The sequence below is a fragment of the Parambassis ranga genome, chromosome 3 (assembly GCF_900634625.1).
Source record: "Parambassis ranga chromosome 3, fParRan2.1, whole genome shotgun sequence".
In the NCBI taxonomy this organism is placed as follows: Eukaryota; Metazoa; Chordata; class Actinopteri; family Ambassidae; genus Parambassis; species Parambassis ranga.
Window position 1 is genome coordinate 2904456 of NC_041024.1, and position 12106 is coordinate 2916561.

The 12106-nt window shown below is 42.2% G+C and overlaps 2 protein-coding genes across 3 annotated transcripts; one reads left to right on the forward strand and one right to left on the reverse strand.

Annotated features, from left to right (window-relative positions):
• Positions 1-3148: 3148 nt before the first annotated feature.
• Positions 3149-6608, reverse strand: LOC114433170 (proteasome subunit alpha type-4). Of its 2 annotated transcripts, none has more exons than XM_028401578.1 (9): positions 6485-6608; positions 6056-6081; positions 5922-5964; positions 5609-5771; positions 5444-5521; positions 5123-5211; positions 4889-5019; positions 4578-4701; positions 3149-3380 (listed from the first exon to the last, which is right to left on the reverse strand). In XM_028401578.1, exons 2-9 carry the CDS (start codon positions 6056-6058, stop codon positions 3226-3228), a joined length of 786 nt encoding a protein of 261 aa, XP_028257379.1. In that variant the 5' UTR covers positions 6059-6081; positions 6485-6608; the 3' UTR covers positions 3149-3225. The 2 variants fall into 2 exon arrangements, with proteins under 2 accessions (XP_028257379.1, XP_028257380.1); XM_028401579.1 differs by having other exon boundaries at positions 6507-6590.
• A 909-nt stretch (positions 6609-7517) lies between these two features.
• slc25a44b (solute carrier family 25 member 44b) lies at positions 7518-10861 on the forward strand. The gene is made up of 4 exons (XM_028401928.1): positions 7518-7653; positions 8281-8949; positions 9050-9177; positions 9418-10861. The coding sequence occupies exons 2-4, from the start codon at positions 8322-8324 to the stop codon at positions 9607-9609; spliced, it is 948 nt and encodes a 315-aa protein (XP_028257729.1). The 5' UTR covers positions 7518-7653; positions 8281-8321; the 3' UTR covers positions 9610-10861.
• Positions 10862-12106: the final 1245 nt, after the last annotated feature.

Genomic DNA, 12106 nt, shown 5'->3' on the forward strand with positions numbered 1-12106 from the left:
ACACACTCAGCCCGGCTCTGTATCTTATACAACAACCGGCACAAAGTCGATTGAGCCATATTAGTCAATGATTGATGGCCGACGCGCTGTAAAGAACCTCGGACTGGCTGCCAGCGATCAGCGACAGGATGGAGATCAAGGGCTTTTGAAATAGCAGCAAGCATCATGTTATGTTTAGCCTTGTATGCTAACTGCTGGACTTTCCCTCGGGGAGGGTTAGGAAGATGATTGCATTGTAGGGACACTCCTCCTCATTCCTGTCAGACTCCCCCATTCTCTCTTCTTTGCTCTTCCTCCCTCTGTCTCCTCCTCCTCCTGCTCCTCCTGCTCCTTCTCCGGTGCTAGCAGGATAACATACCGCCTGCCTCTTGTTTGGATAAGTTAAAGCTGAGATGTCAGCCTCCATTCTGATGTATACCACCTGCCCTGGCCCCCGGCTGACCTCGGACTCCAGCTCCCACTGCAGAGACATTCCAGTGCTTTTCTGGTGCTGTGTTTACACTGCAGCAGATTGCCCTGCTCTCCCTCACTGCTCCATCACAGTGGGCAGTGGTGGTGGGCCTCTCTTCATCAGTCCACGGTCCTACCAGTGACACCGAGCTGCTCCGACACACACTAAGTGAGCTGAAAATTTTAAAAAAAATCAAAAATAAAATCCTAATTCTGCCAGATTTTGCGGAAAACATAAAGGTCAGCGGACATATCAGGTTGTTCGACTCGGGCTCGAGAGGGAAGGCCGGCAAGCTGCTCCAGGCATCCTGATGCCAAGAATCCTCCTCCACAGCGGGGAGCTCATGTGAACACCATGACCTCACTGCATCTGCCCTTTAAATCTTTAAATGAATGCTGGCTGTTGATTTACATTTTTAGTCCCATTAAGATCAGAAGACTTTACTTCAGGAGTCCGATCAGCGGCTCAGATTCCGATCTTTAACGTCACGTACAGGCGCCGCCGACAGAAAGCTGGCAGAGAAACCTGTTTCTGTGTGTTTTTAAAGCTCCACTGGCAGCAGTTCGACACAGAGCCGGTCCACTTCCTGCAGTTCCCCTAGAGGGCGCTGTGAGCCACAACACAGGTGACCATTTAATGAATGTTGGGCAAACGGTGCTGTATTTTTATTCTAAGCATACATTTACAATATTTTCTACTTTCTTACACTGATATTTTGTGATGATTGATAACGAAACTGAGGTTAATTTGAATGTTAGCTGACTATCGATACAGTTTCCTTACAGTAATTCTGCATTTAAGGCCTCCATTTTTTTATTTTCGACATAGAATTTCTTCATTTTGCCACTTTAAACACCTAATTTAATCATTTCTTTGTGTATATTTACATTGTAGCTTTTTTAAAATAATTTTATTTAGAGTTATGTTATTTATCTAATAATGTGAATCATGTTTCTTCACCTTTATATGTGTTGTTTGTGTCTATTATATCTACTTCTGTGCTGGACAGCATGCAGTATAAAAACTGCTTCATCTCTGTGCACGTTTGACCAAAAAAACGTTGATTTTAAGTCTTATATTTGCAGCAATTCTAAATTCTAACATGTTTTGTTTCCTTCTTATATTTGTGTGTTAAATGTCTTCAAAGTTTAGAGAGGCAGTGGGAAGCAGAGTCTGTTCAGGTTTCACAGTGCAAAGCTGCTAAAGACCATCTATCACAGCATTAACAACAGCTGGGTCCAGTCCAGTCTGACCACCAACACAGCGAGGGCCCGTCACTGATGGCACACACACTGCTGTCACATTCACCACCTGCTCTAACAGCACTTCTGTTCCCATCTCTGACGTTCCTGAACATGATTTGATCGTCCTGAAGGATATGTGAGTGCTTCTGGTGTTTGAGTGAGTCCCTCTCTGATTGATCTGCTTTTAATGAAAATATGAAAGATACGTGCAAGATTAAAACCCTTAAATCGTGAATCCACCTGGTTGTTTTCCATGTATTTCTAACACAGAAGGATTAAATATGAAGACCACCACCATCAAGAGGACCTGACAGGAGGCCGAGGACTGTGAACGCACCGGGCCTGTCGACACAATAAACTTTTATTCTGTCTCAGGGACAACAGTAAAGCATGACCTATATTACCGTTATATTACTGATAGTGTGATTTGCAATTTCCCCATTGTGGGACTAATAAAGGTATTCTTAATTCTTAATTTATTTGTACTATTAGGTAACAATGATCTCCATTTCGAAACAGTATATTACTCACATAATTGTATTATTTTTCTAATAAACGTTATCCAAGAAACAAATGATCCAAACTGGAGCATCGATCTGTTTACTTCTTGTAATTTTTTCAATAACAAAAAAGAGAAACATGCCGTGCTGTTCGGGGCTGCCAATCCACTCCCACAGGACTGACAGCACCATCTGGTGGCAGCACATGATCATTACACAATGATACACAGTCACCTTCATAAAGTTCAGTTACATATATATACATTTATAATATATATAAATATATATTACACTCCAGATACGAGTGAAGATATATATATATATATATATATATACATATATACATATACATATACAAATACATATATATATATATACACACACATATATATATATATATATGTATGTGTATATATATATATACACATACATATATATATATATATATATATATATATATGTATGTGTATATATATATATATATACATATATGTATATTTCTTCCATATACATATATATATATATACATATATGGAAGAAATGGCTGACAGCAGCTGCAGGTCCAGGTGTGGCCTCTTCCCTCAATACTCCGAAAAAAGTCCTGGAGGTGCTTGAAGCCAGAAAGAGCCACCAACAAGCAGCAGCTGCTGCAGCAAAGCCCTGAAAGCTGCACTTCAGGGAGGAAACTCAGCATTTGATCGGCTTCTATAGACTTCAGGCAGTCATTGACTGCAAAGGACGTTTGTCCAAAGATGAAAGGCAGTGTTATGTTGGTAATGTTAGCTAATTCCTGAAAGGTTAATGCCACACCTTTGACAAACCTATTGACTTAACACAGAAACTCTTGAGTGTTTCATTTTAAATTCAGTGTGTACAGAAACTAATATACCAAAAAAACAGTTCTAATGATCATGAACCCGACTGTGTGAATAACAAAAACGTAGAACACTCCATCAGTTTCCAAATGTTTAATGTAAAAAGACAAAACCAGGCTTCAAGGACACAGAGAGAACAGAACATGCGTCTTTGCTCATTTGTCCTTCTCTTTCTGCTCCTTCTCCTTCTTGTCCTTTTCTGCTTTGGCCTCTTCAGCTTCGTGCCGTTTGATGAGCTCCTCCACTTCTTTTTGTTTGAGCACTTTGATTTTTGTTTTTCCATCTTCCCGTGTCAGAGTGGCAATTTCCACTAGAACAGTGAATGTAACACACGGTCATTGTGAAGAGAAGCTTATGCAACAAGACAGCAAAGAAACTCAGTCCATTAGTCAGTAAGTACACTGGCTGACATACGTCTTGTCCCAAATTTGCATTCTAGGAACAACAAATAATGATTTGACTTGTATGTATGACTTGTATTTGATCAAGTGGAATCAGAAAGTTAAAGGCCTCTAGATCATGTTCATTATGCCAAAATAAAGTTCTGTCATCCATGTACTTGAATCACTTAATTAAGACAGAAAGGTCAGAGTAAGTCGCTTGTCCCATACAGTAATAATGGGTAAATTATACATTTTGAATACAGAAACATGCTTCACAACATGAAGTCATCATATTTAACCCCAAACCAAATGATTTTCCCTCCACCAAACTTGACTGTTTTCTGTGTGAACTTGGGGTCCATAGGGGTTTGGGTCTTCTGCAATATTTGTGGTGATTGGGACGCAGTTCAATCAATAATTCATCAGAAAAATCCTTCTTTTCCACAGTCCATCCTCTCTGCAAGCTGTGGCAAATACAGCAGGCCTTTTTTGTCATCTCATCTGTAATGCCGGTTTTCCTAGCACTAGTTCTCCCCTGGAGACCACTGTGTGAAAGAATTATTGAGCTCTGCTGCAGTTAAAAAGGATTGGCCTTGGAGCGTCGAACCAACAAGTGGTGATCGGAGCAGTTGCCTTACAGGGCCTTCCAGTTTCTTCAAATCTTTTTCGTATCCTGTTCACTTGCCGTTCAGGTACATTAAATATTTCTGCCACCTCAGCAGCAGACTCGGTCTTCAGGCTCTTGATGATCAGAGCTCAGGTTGCACTTCATATGAAGTTCTAGTATGCTAGTGGCCCTTTTAAACACCTCTGAGAATTGTCACAGGTGAAGCTCTAATATGTGGTCTGTCTTTGAGCTTTACCAAGCTTTTAACATCATGATGGTTTCATTTTGCACCCAGTTATTAATGTGAAGTCTCTTGGCACTAAAATGAACCATTAATCATAACAAATAAGTGAGAAATACACTTAAATGAACATATGAAGCGACTGTGTGCTTACGGGACAAGACTTATGTCAGCCAGTGTAGATGATAAAGCACAGAATCACAAGCAGCTCAAAGTCCCAAGCTCATTTTAGATTATACATTTCAGAAACAGCCACAAAGCCCCTTTGAGCCTCACCTTTCTCTGCCGACAGCTTGCTGACATCCATCGTTTTGTTGAGAACTTTGACGGCCAAAGCCAGTGCAGAAGACAGAGTCATCTCTCCCTCTTTGTAGTCCTGCTTCAACATGGACACCGCAGCCTGAGACAGACAGGTCAACATGTCAAGCATCACGTGTGGAATAAGGGCAGTAAAAATGACCCGTGTGGCTCCGACCTCTGCATTTTCACTGAAAGCTGTGGTTCTAATATGCTGATGCAAATCAGAATATGTGTCTTTTATTTTATACCGAGTGGTGCATTGACTGAGAGGATTGTTCTAAACTTACAGCACTGTTGTTGCCGATACAGGTTGCCTTCCAGCCTCCATAGTTGCCACTGGGGTCACTCTGGTACAGCTGGAAGCCGTAGTGTTTGTCCCAGCCCATGTACAGCAAAGAGACACCGAAAGGCCTCTTACCTGTGATGATGAATCACACAGAAGTTACAGGGGAGAATCACTAAAAGATTTTTTCACTGACATGCAAGAGAGTCATGTTGAAGCGGACCGCAGTGCATCTTACCCCCAAACTGTGTGTAGGCCTGCTTAATGTCACACAGGGCTGTGACCAGCTGTTCGCAGGGTATCGGCTCCTGGTACTGCAATAAATATCTGAGAAGAAATTAAAATAATCAGTGGATAATTTGCTTCTTAGATACCAATATGAGCATGTGAACACAACCAGTTATTGCTACAGACTAAAAAAAACATCTGTACATGTGGTGATGTAGAGATCTATGCTTAGTATGCCGAGCGTCTGCATATTGAAATTTCCCAGCTCGGGATAAATAAAGTACTTCTATTCTATTGTATATTTTTGGGCAGGTTTTCCTCAGACACTCACCTCTGTGCGATTAGCCGCAGCTCATTTGTTAGTACATTAGCATCTGATGTGATTCCAGCAACGCTGCAGGCCATGTCTCTGAAAACATGAGCACACATATGAAACGTTAGCCATTCGTCTATGTTGTATGTGTAAGAATAAGAAACCACCATCTGGTTCACTCACTCATTTAACTTGTAGATCTTCTCAGAGAAGAAAACCTCGTCGAGCAGTTTGTGGATGTTGCGCCTCTCCGCTGCCAACAGCACACCATCATTTGCTAGAATCCCCAGACATGTGCCAGCATGACCGATGGCTTCCATGGCGTACTCCACCTGGTACAGGCGTCCTGTGAATAAGCACAAGATTCCGTCTTGACCAGGAACTTCTTAAAACCTTAATATCTATTCTTTTATAACACAAAGACTACTTGGGGAGGGAAAAAGTCCTACAGTGAAGGATGGTGCAGGCATTAATGTCCAAATAATCTGATACTTGCCTTCAGGAGAAAATATGGTTGTCCGAGAGTCATATCTGCGAGACTAATAAATAAAAAAACAACAGGTATAAGATGACAAAGCATAACACAAAAATAAATGTAAAACAAAATGACAATTAAAAAAAGCTACAAACCATTTTTTCGCGTCACAGGTAATATTCTGAAAAAATAAAAAAAACATAAGCAGTTGATTAATTAGCATAAACACAAGAAACCGCTCCCGTGTTTTCGTATTGGTAACAAAAGTGTTAAAATTCCATATAAAGCAAAGGACAGCGGTCGCACAAGTTAAACAAAAATATATTATATACGACTCTGACAATAGTTTCCGACACAATTGTGCTCACAAACAAAGCTTTGATAAATCTCCTGACAGCTAGCTGGCTAGCTAGCTAACTGCAGCAGCAGAATGAATCTGCAATATCTCAGGATGCTAGTTAGCTAGCACACTACAAAGATAATACACGATAAAGAAAGGCGTATAAGTGCAGCTACAAACAGGAAATAAATAGTTTTGTACCAAAATCCGCTCTAGCTACTAAAAATCTTTTTTTAATTGTTACCTAGGATGAAAAGTTGACGTACTTCAGTCCAGGCTGAGAGCTCCACTACTTTCAGTTTAATGTTTCCTCGCACACGCCGGAGTCGGTGAAGGAGCCGCTGAGCAGCGCCCCCTATCAGTGGGAGGACCGACCAAACCCGGTATTCTTATTCTTCTTCTGTTAAATGGCGGATGGCAACTAATGTTTGAGGTGCATTACCGCCACCTACTATTATGCCAGGTATTGCACATGACAAACTCAATTCCACACAGATTTAAATATGCCAAATAATGCTGAAATATATTTTGCGACATAATGTCACACATTCTGTTATAATCCAATTTATTATTACACTTTTTTCTCAATAAAAGTACTCTAATAGATGTTTTATTATACTTCTGAGTCGAACAGATGTTCTGCTTCTGCTGCAGTAATGCCATGTTTTAATCTAAGCAATAATTCAGATTATTAGATTGATATTAATCAAAGACTCTTTTTGATGTTAACGGAAAAAAAAAACACAATACGGTTATATCAAAGCTTAAATTACACATTAAACACATAGTGCAACTGCAGTTGTGAATAAATTAATGAATAAAAATTAACAGGTGAGAAAGATGCTGGTTCGTCCCTTTATCAGGGGTCACTCAGATTCCACTTCCTCGCAGGGAAGAGCACAAAGAAGATATTTCTTAAAATATATTCCGCATGTTGGCATTTGTTAACTAGCAATTGATATATTTTTTTAAGTGACAGCACAAAATAATGTAGTTTTTAAAAATCTTACATTGTGACACTCCAACATTGACTCTGGTGTTGAGGGTCTCAGCTGTGGGACAGGTTTAGACTTCAGACCATCCAAACCCAGGTGTGGTGATCAGAGTGCCGGTGGGAAACATCCTCATTTCACTAAAGGCACACAGGAGGTCAATGGCGGCCAGAGCCACCACAATAAAAAATAACGAAGAAGAAGAAGTGGCTGCGTGTGATTGGTTATTTCAGCAGTATGGCGTTTGAATGGGAACAGGAAGTGTTCTGCTACAGTTAGCTGATTAGCCAAGTGGTGGCTAACGTATTGTGCGGTCACTTAACAATAATGGTTGGGATGACGTACCTTTAATAAAACGTTGACAGATTGGTTTCAAACGCCAAGAACTTACAGGGGATGAAGTAAATATCTGTCCAAAGAGGTAAGAGGCTTTGATAGTCTAGTTTATGCTAAAGCGCTGCTAACGCTGTTCGCCTCAGAGCTAAGTGAATGTAAGCTGACACAGACCGGCTAACGACACATATTCAAGGAGAGAGGCAGTTGGTACATTTTACAAAAGGTTTAGCTATGTATGTATCACTTTGTCCGCGTTATTAGCTGAAACACGACAGCTTCTGTAGCCGTCAGGCTTCACGTCGGCGTAAGAACACTGTGTCCTCGACACCAGGGTCAGCTACAGTAAGGATATTTAGCAATATGTCATGACTGGGAGAGATGATATGGTCACAGACATAAGACCGGTGTATTTATCAAAGCTGCTTATATTAACATAGTTAGCTTTAGCTCGTTAACATATCTAGTAGCTTGACCTTTGAACTGTGCTTCCTAGGTAACCTGAGATAAGGACGTGTAATTATTGATCTAAAGTGTGTCCTGTAAAGCCAGATTAAAGATAGAACATGTTACAAGTACTGACACTGACATAGTTGAGTGCTTACCTTGTGGTCTATTCAAGTAATAAAGAAAAAACTACGTTTTATAAAGATAAATTCACACAGATCGTGTAGCATGTGTCTCAAATCATACTCCTCTCTGTTGTTGTTGTCAGGCAGGACTCAGTCTGATGAGGGGCCACTCACAGCTGGCAAAATGCAGCAGAAAAGAAACATCCAGATCATCGAGTGGGAGGACCTCGACAAGAGGAAGTTTTACTCTTTCGGGGTGTTCATGACGATGACCATCCGTGCCACCGTCTACCCGGCCACGCTGATCCGCACTCGGCTGCAGGTGCAGAGGGGGAAGTCGCTCTACAGCGGCACGTTTGATGCCTTCTTCAAGATCCTGCGGACGGAGGGCATATGTGGCCTGTACCGTGGCTTCATGGTCAACACCTTCACCCTCATCTCAGGCCAGGCGTACATAACCACCTATGAACTGGTGCGGAAGTACGTTTCCCAGTATTCCGAGGACAATGCGGTGAAGTCCCTGGTGGCGGGCGGCTCGGCCTCCCTGGTTGCTCAGAGCATCACTGTCCCCATAGACGTGGTGTCTCAGCAGCTGATGATGCAGGGCCAGGGGCAGCACCTCACTCGCTTTCAGCTCAGCACTGACACACAGACTGGAAAGACGAAAAAAGTGTTCGGCCAAACCCGGAACATTATGGCTCAGATTTTTGCTGCCGATGGCTTCCGGGGATTCTACAGAGGATACGTGGCTTCTTTACTCACATATATCCCAAACAGTGCTGTCTGGTGGCCTTTCTATCACTTTTATGCTGGTAAGCAGTTGGAGTTCATTGAAACTCTAACACAGGTCTCTGAAGTGGACTTCCTCTCGGTGATGTTAATAAAATATCTGTATGTATAATATTTTTACAGAGCAACTCTCTAAAATGGCTCCCAGTGACTGCCCTCATCTGATCCTACAAGCCATGGCTGGACCTCTGGCTGCTGCTACTGCCTCAACTGTCACCAACCCAATGGATGTGGTCAGAGCCAGAGTACAGGTAACCCTCTAACCTTTTCACACTATGCTATTATTCCTAGGTTGAGTACAGTAGACAGGAATGATCATTTGCTCCAGCTCCGACAGTGATGAAAACATGACATCCAGGCGGATGAGTAAACGTTAGCAACTTTCCAGGGATGTTACATGAAGGAATTCTTCACTCTTTGAATAAAAATCAGGCATGGATGCAATTTTAAAGCAAAAAAATATCTCAAAGCATGTCCTGTGTGTTGTTTAGGTCGAAGGGAGGACCTCAATCATCGAGACATTCAGGCAGCTGATCAAAGAGGAGGGCTTCTGGGGATTGACCAAAGGGCTGTCGGCCCGCATCATTTCATCCACGCCCACCGCCATTGTCATGGTGGTCGGCTACGAGACACTTAAAAAACTGAGTCTGCGCCCGGAGCTGGTGGACTCGAGGCACTGGTAGAGGAGACAGCGTGCCGTCACGAAAAAGACTTCCTGGATGTGAAAGAAGAGAAGACAGATCGGGGAACATAACGGAGTCACCTGCTTTAATCTGTAGTCAGCCCTTCAAACTAATTTATTACTTTTACTAATTAATTAACAGCCTGGACACTAGAACCCATAGCCAGGGTTGTTTAAGCTGTGAAGATGCAAGTGGTGAGGGATTCATTTTATACATGTGTTCAGTCCTGTTTGAGCGCTGATGAGAAGTTAATAGTACGTGGCGCTAGCTGGATGGTTGCTGTAGCAACCTGCGATTGTGCCGGCTTCGTCGAGTCGAGAAAGGTCAGCAGTTTTCTTTTTATCCGTCAAACACTAAGTCTGTTCTGCAGCTGCTTTTTTTGGCCTTTGTTTCTTTTTCTTTTTTTAAACTGCCTTCAGTCTGCTTTTTATTCTAAATTGCTAAATATGCACAAGAAGAACAGTAGATATCGGAATCAGTGGCAGTTTTTTATCTGTTGCACAGTTTGTTTTAGCAGCAGTTTTTTTCCTCGGACACACTCGTATGCAGCTTGGTGAAAAAGCGTTGCAGTGATCAAGCCGGTGGTTAAGTGATGTGGATTAGTACCTATGAGTCCATTATGCTAGGCCTGCAGTTCAAACCTGTGAGGCCGATCTAATGCAGTTTCCCCTGTCGTGTTTGATGCAATAATATTTGATCCTTTTCAGCACCAAATGCGAGTGTTCGTCTGTTTCCTGTGTGACCACTCATGTTGTAAAAGAGCGTATTAAACCTAATTTATTTGTTGTTTTTGGGGAATGTGACCACTGTACAAACAATAACTGTTGAGTCTTTTTGCTTTTTGTATGAATGTTGTGTTGACTCCTGAAGGGGAATTTACTCTATTTCAGAATTAAAACAAGCAGTTCTATTTTGAGTAGAGGTGGGGGTCATATTTTTATAGGTAAAACTCGAGGTTGTTGAGATTTTTTTCACGGGTGGTTTTGGCTTGATCGGAGACAACTGGATCAGAAAGTTGTTTCAGATGAAGCCATATCTGACATTTTGCTCGGGCGGCGTGACCCGCTGGTGAACTGACCTCAGGCCTCCAGGGGAAAGCGAGGAATCAAACTCGTGTAGTAAAATCGTTTAGAATTTTCTTTGCACAGCTTTCGTGATTTGTTTCTTTGTCAGCCGTCTGAGGTGTGGTTTCACTTTCCTGTTGTGTCGGTGAGTCTTCAGGTGTCTGGTCAATAAAACAGCACAACTGCCAGAGTCAGTGTTGTGTGTTGTCACTGTTACAGACTCATTACTGTCCTTCCTGCTCTCCTCTCCCTCTTCTCTCTCTCCGAGGTTCTATAAAAGAGTTTTAGAGTGTAATATAAGACATTAAACATGTGAGTCTGTCTCTTCTGAATCATGACAATAAATAGGCTGTTACATAATGCGCCATGTCAAACAGCACAGGGCCGACTACGCTCTTAATTAGAAAGCGGCTTCTAAACTATTTTGGACGTACGTAAATAAAACATAAAATGTTTCTGTGATCTGAAATGTATTAGAAAAATATGTGATTTGTCCTCAGGGATCGCGTTAATCAGTTTAAAGGGAAAGTGGAGCTAATGCGTTTCCTTGATGTTCTCATAACCGTGGGGCGTCCATACATCTTATCAAAGGTGACACCGTGACACCGGAGGTCATATCCCATTATGTCGGTTAGATAATGAGATGAAAGCACCGATTCAGGCTGTTTTTTTTCCTCCTAATAGTTGCATGTATTTGCTGAAATAAACATGCTGTTCTTTGGATTAAGGAAAACAATTCAGCCTCCTCCAGCGCTCCCAACTCTTCCCCTCTACACCAAACTTTCACTTTTGTATAACTCGGCTCCACCCGCAGACCCACAGACGAACCTCGCCATGAATGAATGAATGAATGAATGAGGCGATCGAGCAGGAGGCCCGGTGAAGCCGGCAGAGGCCTTCTGTGAGCTGACACTTCCTGGTGGGATGACGGAGTGCTCCCTGTGCTGCTCTGTACATTCATTATCAGACCGTGTCTGGAAGGCACTTTGTCAAAAAGACTGATGAGGAGCTGTCAGAGAGGGAACCAATGGGCCGGGGTTAGAGGAAGGGCCCCCTCATTCTCATGGGACGTGACAGTGGTAGCTGTGCGACTGACGTGATCTCCTCCTCCTCCTCCTCCTCCTCCTCTTTCTACTCTAAAATTCAAGAGGCTTCAACAGAATGTGCAGGTACACACAAAGGTGGACTTCAGCCCTCCACAGACCGTACATTTAGGCAGCTGCCCCCTTGACTGTGGTCACATCACTGCAGCCTTGTGTTAACTGTTACTAAACTTCAGTATGGATCTGTGTGTGGAAAGTGGATTTTGTCCCTCATTCTAAGTGTGGGTCACTTCAAACTCAAACTAAAACCGACAACTAGTGACTAAATACATTTAATAAATGGACAATCTCGTCCTCAATTCCTCCGCGACAGAAGTCAATATAATTCTC

Bases quoted from the DNA above. Each gene is read 5' to 3' on its own strand.
- LOC114433170 (XM_028401578.1), bottom strand. The intron at 5,020-5,122 runs GTAAGATGCACT...TCATCATCACAG, and splicing joins GGCCTACACACAGTTTGGGG to GTAAGAGGCCTTTCGGTGTC. The intron at 3,381-4,577 runs GTGAGGCTCAAA...TCACTGTTCTAG, and splicing joins CAAGCTGTCGGCAGAGAAAG to TGGAAATTGCCACTCTGACA.
- slc25a44b (XM_028401928.1), top strand. From the start codon at position 8,322: ATGCAGCAGAAAAGAAACATCCAGATCATCGAGTGGGAGGACCTCGAC. The intron at 8,950-9,049 runs GTAAGCAGTTGG...ATATTTTTACAG, and splicing joins TTTCTATCACTTTTATGCTG to AGCAACTCTCTAAAATGGCT. The intron at 9,178-9,417 runs GTAACCCTCTAA...TGTGTTGTTTAG, and splicing joins TGGTCAGAGCCAGAGTACAG to GTCGAAGGGAGGACCTCAAT.